Source organism: Cryptomeria japonica, unplaced genomic scaffold, assembly GCF_030272615.1.
Source record: "Cryptomeria japonica unplaced genomic scaffold, Sugi_1.0 HiC_scaffold_232, whole genome shotgun sequence".
NCBI classification, from domain to species: Eukaryota; Viridiplantae; Streptophyta; class Pinopsida; order Cupressales; family Cupressaceae; genus Cryptomeria; species Cryptomeria japonica.
Window position 1 is genome coordinate 79,134 of NW_026729054.1, and position 11,938 is coordinate 91,071.

At 33.2% G+C, this 11,938-nt stretch overlaps 1 protein-coding gene across 1 annotated transcript; it reads left to right on the top strand.

The window, feature by feature from the left end:
• The first annotated feature begins 1,884 nt into the window (after positions 1 to 1,884).
• On the top strand, positions 1,885 to 3,870 carry LOC131869070 (dynamin-related protein 4C-like). The gene has a single exon (XM_059215724.1). It carries the CDS (start codon positions 1,885 to 1,887, stop codon positions 3,868 to 3,870), a length of 1,986 nt encoding a protein of 661 aa, XP_059071707.1.
• The last annotated feature ends 8,068 nt before the right edge of the window (positions 3,871 to 11,938 follow it).

Genomic DNA, 11,938 nt, shown 5'->3' on the forward strand with positions numbered 1-11,938 from the left:
TTGATCATCCTTCCTATTCGAAATTTGTTTCTCCTAAGATTCAAAAACGATTGTTAACAAATCTACTATTACATATTTATGCAAAGAGAAGCATTCAAATTACTCATTAATATCAATACTTTTTGTAAGGTATATCTATGCATCTATTTATTCACAGTCTAATAATATACTTAACATTTTTTCAAATTAACATTGACTCAAGATAATATTTATTGATTATTCTATTCCAGTTTCCTTCTTATTTTCCATTCACCCTTCATGCCTCTTTCTATAATAAAATATTTTTCCTTTTATATTTCTATATCTAAGAGAAGAGATGCACCCTCTAAAACTTTGATAAGGGGATATTTTTATTTTTATGTGAAGTTTATTTTAAAAAATTTATGTCTATACTTAATATTAATATTTTGACATGTAAATGGTTATAAAATTCAAGCTAATATTGTTTTATCACTCATATCATTACATTTTATCCTTTGCTATAATTCCAAAATGCTTCTTGACATTAATTAATTATGTTGTTAAGGCTGCCCATACTAATTGTGTCGTTCCAAGGATCGTGGCCCATAAATTAGTTAGGATAATAAACATTAATGTTTTTGCTGCCTTTATTACTGAGGAGTAGCCCCCTAGTGCTGAGGAATATTCCTTATTATTGCTTCCTCAAGGCAATCATTATTCTTGTTTGCTAATTGCACACATAATTTGGCTGCAATCTGCATGCTGTGAGGTTCATCAATGACAAGTTATGGCAGTTTAGTCTATGCTTTGTAGTGCATGTTGCTGATATATACTTGAAATATTTTCTAGATGCTTCACAATTGCAACCAAAGTCTTGAAACAAAGCATGTTTTCAGCAATTCCCAAGTAACAATGTATTACTGAATTTAGCTTTAATTGGTAAGTCAAGCTACAAGGCATATATTTGAAGTTTATGGTCTCTTTGGAAATCAAAATGAATAGGCAGCTTGATACCAACACAAAATGTACAACAATATTGGTGTGTCCACTATCAGTAAAATGTTGAAATATCCAATGTACAAATATTTCTAGTAGCGCATATTTGAAAGCTCTCCTTTGCTAATATGATGATAGAGAAATAATAGCTTGAGTCTCACATATAATAGCATATCTTACAAACTCTTCAACATCAAACAACTTGCTCCTCAATTAGAATCCACTAAAATACCATGCTCTTCAACAAAAGAATGTGAGAAATCAGAAACATAAAACTCAAAGCATGAATTGATTAACTCCATATTTTCCTCAAATCCCACAAGTGATGCGCTCCCAAGCATGTCAAGAATATGGATCCTTGTCAAGTATGAAATGTTATTCATCCAATTTCAATTCAACCACTTCATCATTGTGGCTCCTAAACTCATGAGATATAAGCCTTCACATATCTTTTGTTCACTCCAAAGGATAAAAAATATCCTTCTCTTCACGATGTAGGGGTTTGTAATATCTTCCACTTCCTAAGTCCACCATCTTGTGGGTTGCTTAAGATCCAAAACACCAAAGGACACTCAGTCACAAAATGTTGAATATCCAAATGATACCAACTTCTCTTGTAATGAATACAGGTTTTGCTACATGCAAAAAAACTTCTGGGAACTAAAACTGCATTTGTTAAAAAATAGCAACATGATATTTTTAGAAGATTCCTAATTGTTTCTGATTTTTTTGCAGTTATAATTAATATCTGGAGCTTCGTGGGAGAAATTAGTGGATATTCTAATACACGCAATTCATTTGTACGTGTTCAGCTATTGAGTTATCTACCCTACATCGATTTTGTTTCAATACACAATAATTGCAGTAATTTTAGAGGATTTATATATCAAACATTTTCTAAAAATTATATATTTTTATGCATGCAGCATGGCTTACACAGAAGAGCGAGGTAATATGACTCAAATTCTTGACAGTCCAGACATTGAGAATGGGGAAACCCTATCTCTTAGTGAGAGTTACAATGAGCGCATTCGTCCACTGCTGGATACAGTTGACACTCTACGTCGTCTGGGAGTAATGAAAGAAGGTATTAATCTTCCAAGCATTGTTGTTATTGGAGACCAGTCATCTGGGAAGTCAAGTGTGCTGGAGTCTCTCACAGGCATTAGCCTACCAAGAGGTCAGGGAATTTGTACACGAGTCCCTGTTGTCGTGAGATTGCAGAACTGCAAACCGGAGGAACGTCAAATCTTTATTGAATACAATGGAAAGAAACGAAGCAGCATTGCAGAATCGAGTATAGCAGAAACACTCAATTCAGTTACAGAGGAGATTGCAGGAACAGGAAAGGGTATTGGCGACACTCCAGTAACACTCAATATATGCAAGCCCAATGCTCCAGATCTCACCATGATTGATTTACCTGGTATATCAAGGGTGCCTGTGCATGGCCAGCCTCAAGATATGTACGAGCAAATTTCACGTATCATAATGCAATATATAGCTCCCAAGCAGAACATAATACTGAATGTGTTACCTGCTGCTGCGGATTTCCCCGCCTGTGAGTCCATTAAAATGTCCCAACGAGTAGATAAAAAGGGGGAAAGAACACTGGCTGTTGTCACTAAGGTAGATAAAGCACCTAAGGGTGTACTAGAGAAAGTTACAGATGATGCTGTAAATATAGGTTTTGAGTATGTCTGCGTGAGAAACAGGGTTGGGAATGAAACTAATTTTCAGGCAAGGCAAATGGAGTATGAACTGTTCACAAAAGATCCCGACCTTTCTAAAATTGACAAGACTATGGTTGGAATACCTGTGTTGGCCCAAAAGCTTATAGAGATTCAAATGATAGGTATCAGTAAACGCTTGCCCAAAATAGTCAAAAATATTGATGTAACACTTTCGAAGAGGCAGTCAGAACTGAATGCTTTGCCTCGCAATATCTCCAACTCTGGAGAAGCCATGATAGAATTCATGAGACTCATGGATTCTATCAAATGTATTTTGCACAAGCTTGTTGTACAGGGGGATATTGAGCTGTTTTCCGCTGCACCTGAAATGCACTGTATTGCCTGCCTCCATAGGATGTTTGAGAGCTATTCACATGATCTATCAACAGCAATCGAAGAAACCCCTGGTGAATTTCTGGCTGAAGAAGTAAAATTAATGGAAGAAGCCCAAGGGATTAGTCTTCACAACTCACTACCCCATTCTGTTTTAGCCAGTCTCATACAAAGCCGTATCGAGATTGTGTCAGAGAGAAGTAGGGATATAGCCATAAGGGCTTGCGAATATATAGACAAGGTTGTATGTCGTGTTATTGATAGCGAAACACAATGCTATCCCCTCCTTCATTCAGCTTCACGCAGAGCTTTCCAAGCTCTTATCGACAGGAAAAAGGAGGAATGCATTCAGTTTGTGCTAGACAGCCTCCAAAAACAGAAGACCATTTTTTTCACCATGAATCCTGGTTATTTGGAGTCTCAGCAAAATTGGCAAGGATTGAGGAAAACTTTTATGAAAGCGATAAAACAGAATCAGAGCTCTGTTATGCTTAAAGGAATTGGTGAAATAAATCTACAAACAGTGCCAAAAGGCCATAATCAGCTGGAAGCGGCATTTGAGATGAAGATGAGTGTCATGGCATATTGGAGTATGGTAAAGATGAGACTTGCTGACGAGATTCCTCTCCATCTTCGCTTTACATTCCATCAAATGGTTCAAAATGATATTGTGAACTTAATTGTCAAGGAAGTGGTAGGGACTGGAGAGTCAGCAAAGATGGGTGATATTCTCGAAGAGAGCCCGATAACAACAACTAAGCGGAGGAAGCTTCTCCAGAGCGTTGATACGTTGAGAGAGTCAAAGTCTACACTTTCAGAAATCATTGGTAAGCTTCGAGAAGTGTAGAATTGCTTCTACTAGATGTTTCTTAAGTTTCTATATTTTTTTTGGTTGTAGTATGGAACAAAGCTGAAAATTTGTACATTGCTGCATATATCAGACACTAATGTGGAATATTAGACTTTTTCCATTTCAATCTGTTGGATTTTGCTCACTGATATGGTGAAGTATTGTGTTTTCAATGTCTGAAATATGTGTTTTTCTTTTTTCTCAAATTGATGGCAAGAGGTAGAGGAAACAAATAACAAAAGCACAGAGTAGATTTCACAACGATAAAACAGAAATTGATATATATTTATACTAATTTAAAACTCATACAAAGACTAATCTACGATTTAAAGACATATGGCTGCTGCCCTTTCCTTGTTCTCGAGTATATCCAAAATAGACTCCACTGCATTTGTTGGCTGCAGCAAAATAATTACTGCTTCTCATGCCCTATTACTCTCATAAAATATTCTGCTATCTGCCTACACTCGCTACAGCTAATAACTATTTTCTACATCCCTGGCATACAAAAGACTGTTCTTGTTCTTATTTGCATGCTGTTATCACAGCAATATGTAAAAATACTTCTGCTCTTCCATGTTTACTTCACATACATTTTTCTACCAAAAATTGTCAAAGTTTTTTTTTTCTTTTTTCGCTATAATATTTCTAGACTCTTCTAACATTTTTTTAGTATGGAAAACAAAAATATTAAATTATATTTAATTTGGATAAAAAATTGGGTAAATAGAAGCTAGAGAAAGAATTATATGGAGAAATAAATGAGACAGTTTGGGATTACTATCTAACAACACTCCCCCTTCATCACAACTACCATCCATGATCCCTAGATTGTTTCGCACAAAACATTCTCTTTCCCGATGGTTTAGTGAACATATTTTCAAATTGTTCTTTTGATCACTTAAAATATTCCAAGTAGATTTGTCCATTGTTGATCAGTTGTCTAATGAAATGATACCTTGTATCTATTTGCTTGCTTCCTTTGTGAAAAATTAGATTCTTTGATAATGTTATGGTTGAGTTGTTGTCACAGTATATCCTTGTTGCCTCTCGTTGTTCATTCTTCAACAGTTTTAACATTCTTCTCAACCATATTTCTTGACAAGATGCCCCTATAGCTGCTACATACTTCGCTTCAATTAATGAAAGAGTACCAATTGGTTGTTTCTTTGAAGCCCATGATACTACACTTGATCAAGAATGGAAAACATAACTGAAAGTGTTCTTCCTATCATCTATATTCTGCACAATCACTATTAGTGTTTTCTATCAACTTAAATTCATATCTCCTTGAGTAGGGTATTCCATAGTTCTTTTTTCCACTAACATATTTCAAAATTATTTTCCCTACTTGCCGATGAGAATTTTTTTTGAGACTCCATGAACTTGGAAATGAGACTAATTGTAAACATTATATCCATCCTTGTAGTTGTTAGATACATGAGATTATTATGGTAATTTTATGACACCTTCAAATAGATAATAAAATACTAAGTATCTTATCTTCTCGTGAATAAAATCTCATCTTATGCTAAGCTCCATGATCATACGAGGTGAATCCAAGGTTCTAATAGTCAGGTCTTGACTTTATACATGGATAGACTCAATGATTGTGATGTGATTTGCTAGAATCACAAGGGGGACTTATGTTGGTATTTGAATGCTTGAATGTCACTAAAATGTTGAAATTCACTTAACTTAAAAAAAGATAAAAATGATTGAGGGTTAATAAAGCTAGTCCAATTCTAGGAATGCAAGACTATGGATGACATAGTGAAATTCAACTAGATTTGGTAGTGCCATGCCAAGCATCAACTCCACAAAGTTTATTGTGATCTTCTAGGGTAATTTTATGATATTTAAATCACCACCACCAACATAGATGCCATCAATAGGATGCATATCAATGGGTGACTAGAAATTGAAGTTAATCTTATAAAGAGTTCAGTTGACCATGCAAGATACTTCACAATCAGTGAAATACTAGTAGTATAAACATGTGAATTTCACCATTAATCATCCACAAAAGCTTCCATCCATCTAATGAACACCATCTAATATGACGATATAACAAGAAACCGTGCAATTATATAGAAGAAACAATACATCCCACCATAAATTCAATGAAAAATATGTTTATTTACAAGCTTGGCAATAATTTTTGCCTTCTCCTCCTACTCTACTCTAGTTGCTATCTAATTATCGTTTTCTACTAAACTATTGACTATTATTATTTACAAATGAGAAAACTAAGCCTTATATAGATAGCAATTTATGATTAGTGGCTCAGCTTGATTCACAATCAATGCCTAAGATTACAAGATGAAAACCCTAATTCTAGTTTGTTATACCCATTATATAGCATTTAATGTCTGACTATTTATAAAAATACAATAAAAAGGACACATGTCCTTCCTTGTATTATCAATCAAAAGATAATAAGGATAGGTATATCAAAAAAAATTCTCACATGTGGCAAATATCTACCTTGGATGATTTAGATGCACTGAATCTGGATACCTTGAACATATTGATGTGTGAAGGTGAGCTGGTGATGACTGGGTGCCACCTCAGTTACTTTCTCATTGTAACTCATCACAAGTGTTTGTGATTAAGTTATATCTCTTGATACTGAACATTTCCAAGTGCTTGTAGTGATGATGGAGGGAATGAGATGGTTGTGAGTATTATTCCTAAATTGCATCATCATGTCTGACTTTATCACCTTTGCCTCAAAGAAATGTTTTTTGGATTTTATGAGGAAATCTTCCTATCTTCATTGTTATATGCCTTCCTTGTCTTTGTGAAGTAATCTTTAGTTTGTGATATCAAAGTGATGATGCTTGATTCTGTATCTTTGATCTTCATGATGTTGAGTGTTTCTTTGTATGTCCCATCAACCTGTTGCAATTAAATTATGGGAGTGTATGATTATGTTGATCATGTTCTTCACATTCATCATCATCCTTACATTGATCTTGAATTATTTCTTTTTGCTTTGTAGTTGTGATGACCTTAACCATGTTGCACTCCTTTATGTGGATGTTTCCCGATTGTAAAGTTTGACCTACTCCTTTCATTAGTTGGTGACCTTGATACCAGTTCCATCTATTAATGAGTTCCTTAATGGCATTAGCAAGTCTAGGTTTCTTGCGTTTGAAGCCCAATTCTTATTTATTTATCTTAGCCATGGATTCAAGAGGTTATTGGAAGTGGTTCCATGGTGGTCAAGATTTTGACCCCCTACTAGACATGATCCTAATAAGTTCCTAATTTTCAACCCCAAGTGGAAGTTGACATCAACTTATTGAATTTTTCACCAAGCGGTAGTGCTATATACTTGGTCAGGATTTTGGGCATGCAATAGAAATGATAACAATGAGATATAGCTTTTAGTGTTCTACTGATAGTGCTTGAAGAAGATTAGGTTTTTGAGTGGTCGTTGACAGTGACCATAGGTGGTCATGCTTTGGGGTGTCACTGACAGTGACCACTAGGTTGTCATGGATTATGACCCCCACTAGAAGTGACTTCTTCCTCCTTTAACCCTTTTCATCCCTTCATCAATTTAATCACTTTCTTTCTTAAACACTGAAAACATTCATCTCTAGTAGCACAAACATTACATATTTATGCCTTTAAGATAGGGTTTTAGGTGCTAAGTGGAAGCCATCTCAAGATTTGGTCATGGATTTGACTAGAAATTGAAAGTCTCCATTAGTTGGTCATGGAATTGGAGGGTAAGAGGAAATCCTCTCAAGTAGGTTTTAGATTTTGAGGATCACTAGAAGTTATTTCAAAGTGTTAATACAACTTTCTCAATTAACATATCAAAGTGTTTCCACTCACTCTAAGAAAAATTACCAATATAAAATAGTATCATCCTTAAAAACATCAAGTATTCACCTCAAAATATGTTTTCATAAATTATACGGACCTTCTCACCTTGATTTCAATTTTGACAACCAATTGTAAATGCTCCCAAGGTGGTTGGAATTTTTGGGGATCACTAGAAGTGGCTCCAAGAAGTCAGTCGAGGATTTAGGGTTTTACTGAAAGTGGTGATGAAGCAAGTTGCATATTTGTGGGGTCACTAGAAGTGACTATATTTATCTCATTTTGCTACTTCTATCACTTTATCTATTTTAATGGTTTTCCATACTTAAGCTCATAAAAGAAACCCCATCATCAACAAGGTTTATTCAATATTGCTTATGCCTTGACTACATTCTCATCAAGCATTTTACTTTATCCCACAGTTCTCCACAGTAGTGTTGTAAATTATATGCCTATTTTAGTCTTTCCCATTCCTCTATGCATTATAGGACCTTTATTGATTTAAATTAATATAATGGGTCTTATGCCTCTATATTACATCATCACACTCTTATTTGGGTAATTAATTCTAGGTGTTCCCTTTATTATTTTATCATGATTTAATCTTAACATTGCCCTAAGTTTGATATTCAAGGCAAATTTCACATATTTTCACATCTTGGTTTGAGCTATCAACTTGTATTTATCATTAAAATTATATTATCTCGCATATCTAGAAAATGAAAAAAAAGTTGAGAGGACCAGGTAGTATACTACCTAGTCCCGCACTTTTTTCCTTGAATTTTGATAGGTTAATAAGGTAGTCTTAGCCTATCTAAATCCCACTTGGTTCAAAATTCATTAATTATAAGTTGGCCTAATGGTTATTTCAATTATGAAATCCCTATATAAGAAATCCTTCTCAATTCATTTTTAATATCTTATCTTATGCTAACATTATCATCGATTCAAAAGAAAATTACTTCTTCCTTAAGAGTATATCTGATTCAAGGAAAAACAAAATACATCAAGGAATCATCAACTTATGTTTTATCTATGATTTCATGATATATTTTATGTGATTTATCATATTATTGCATCAACACATGGAAGACTTATTTTTTAGAAAATAGCATCACCTATTGAAGGTATAATCATTTACATTCAAGTATTTTAGTGTTGTGCTTGGGAGGTAAGCTTTTGCATTTTAGTGAACAAGTTCAATTTCTATCTCAATTAGGATTAATTCCAAACCTAGGGTTTGAACTAAGACAAAACCATAGTATTGTAGTACCATCATTGGATCAGCTAAATGGCATTCGTTTAAGAGTTCTAATTCAAACACATGGACTATATTCACAAGGCAACTTGCTTGCTTTTGTCAGTTTTGTGTTTCCGGAGATTGGGATTTTTGTGAGAATAAAGAATGGGTTGAAGAATGGCAACAAAGATCATTGACACCCATAGATGCAAATGATCTGCATGAAAGAACTGATGAAGATATGGATCAAATGTTTGCATCAAATGACTATGATTGCATTTCAGATCTTATACAACAAGGTAAAATTATTTTTGAAATTTGTTTTGATTTATTAAATAGTACATAAATTTATGAAATCTTACAGTGTATATTTTTGTTTTTATTTCTCATTAAATATTAAAATAAAATTGTTTTGTGCACAAGACATGTCTATGCTATTGTTGCACCAGAGGACAATGAAGAGGGGACAGAGTATTGGTTGGCTCGATGTGTAGAGCCAAAACATAAGCTAACTACTCCTCGAGTAGATGATGATGGTTATGACTATCCAACAGGATCTGTGGTTGTTGTTGGCACTTGGCTACGCAAATATCTAACAAGAAAGAATGGATTGCCCGCATTTGAAGATTATGAATTAGAGAAAAAGATTATACATTACTCACATTTGGTAGTGGCAACTAATATAAAATTGGATAGATATCGTGGCAGGCCTGCTAATAAACAATTATGGACTCTCTCTATGGAAGAGCACGAGACAATTATAGATGCTTTGCAAAAGAGAGAGGATGTAGATGGTATAATAGAATGAATATCAAGTAAGTTATAATTTGAACCCTTAATCCACCTCCCTTTTAAAAGTCACGATGCATATTATATATAGTATTTTAAATCATGAATCATAATTACAAAATCTAATCTACTAAAATTTTGTTTCAGGTCTACCACAAGTAGAAGGCATCAATGAAAAAAAAGTTATTTGTGCATACTTTATGTTTCATTTTGAATAATTACAAGTAAGTTAAATTTTTGTACCCTTAAGGCAAATCCATTTGTATTTTAAATTCAATGTATTCTGATTATAAAAACTAATCATATGTATTTACTTTTTCTAGGTCTCTCAGAGTAGACTTGGCCTCAATGACTACTATATTGTTTGTGCATACTTTATGTTGTATTTTAAATTCAATGCATCCTGATTATAAAAACTAATCATATGTATTTTTTTTTCTAGGTCTCTCAGAGTAGACTTGCCCTCAATGACTACTATTGTTTGTGCATACTTTATGTTGTATTTTGAGAGATATAAATCCTTATTATTATAATTTAAATAGACTGTTTATTTTATTTTAGATATGTCTTCTTGATTACATTTTGTGTACAATATACATAAATGAGAGACTACTGGTCAAATTTATGAATGAGATAATTATGTTTTAATCAAGTTCTATTCATTATATTTGTTAAATGATACTTTTTGATTTAGAATATGTTATAATTATAAGATATGTTTCGATACTTCCATAAAGTTGTTTAAGCACAACTTCCATAAATAAAATTTCAAGTCCACATAATATATAAAGTATGCGCAAAATTTCAAGTCCACATAATTTCAAGTCAATATATATGATCTAATGTGCACATAATTTCAAGTCCACATAATATCTAATGCGCACAATACACATAAAGTATGCACATAATATATATGATCTAATCCTATTATGAAACTATCCATATATATAAAGTATGTGTGTGCACATGTAAACAAATATGTAAAGCCCGTAAAATAGTACATATCAGAGCCAAATAAACAGTAAAATTTCAAGTCCACATAATCCATATAATATCTAATCCATATATATGTCTAGATGGTAACATGATGTTCACTCCACATAATATCTAATGTGCACAAAATATATAAAGTATGCACAAAATATATATGATCTAATCCTATTATGCAACTATCGATATATATAAAGTATGTGCACGTGTAAACAAATGTGTAAAGTCCATAAAAAAGTACATATCAAAGCCAAATAAATAGTAAAATCTAAGTGCTATCATCAATAACATCTCGTGGTCTCTTGTCCCCAGGACGTGGTCCAGATCCACCTGTCTCATGCTGTACAATAAAAAAATAATATTAAAATATTACTTGAAATTAACTATTAAAAGAATCATTTATCAAATATAGTAGAATTCGTAAATTAAGTTACAAACTTACCATATGCTCATCAGATCCTGTAGCAGTATCTCTCTTGTCCCCAGGACGTGGTCCAGATCCACCTGTCTCATGCTGTACAATAAAAAAATAATATTAAAATATTACTTGAAATTAACTATTAAAAGAGTCATTTATCAAATATAGTAGAATTCATAAATTAAGTTACAAACTTACCATATGCTCATCAGATCCTATAGCAGTATCTCTCTTGTCCCCGGGACGTGGTCCAGATCCACCTGTCTCATGCTGTACAATAAAAAAATAATATTAAAATATTACTTGAAATTAACTATTAAAAGAATCATTTATCAAATATAGTAGAATTCATAAATTAAGTTACAAACTTACCATATGCTCATCAGATCTTGTAGCAGTATCTCCTCTAGCAGTATCTTGTGCAGTATCAACACCAAATGCAGTGCTAGCTAACTCCTGTACAAGGTCAAATTCAAAGTGTCCAATTAAATCTTAAATTAAGAGTCAAAATAAGATCAAATTAAGTATTACATATTAATACCTCAAAGGATGTCGATGTGCGTTCAAATTGGCTCTGATCAAAATTATGAGGATAACCTATCCTAATGGTAGTGTCCACCTGCATACATGCATTTAATGAAATCATATTTAGTGAACATATACATGTGTACTAAATAATTTCAAGTAAAGTTACAATATTGTAAGAGTTCATATTTAAGTTAAGAATTATAAGATACATACCATAGATGGTGTCACAATAGTCAGACCCTCTTCTCGATGTGATGTAGAGG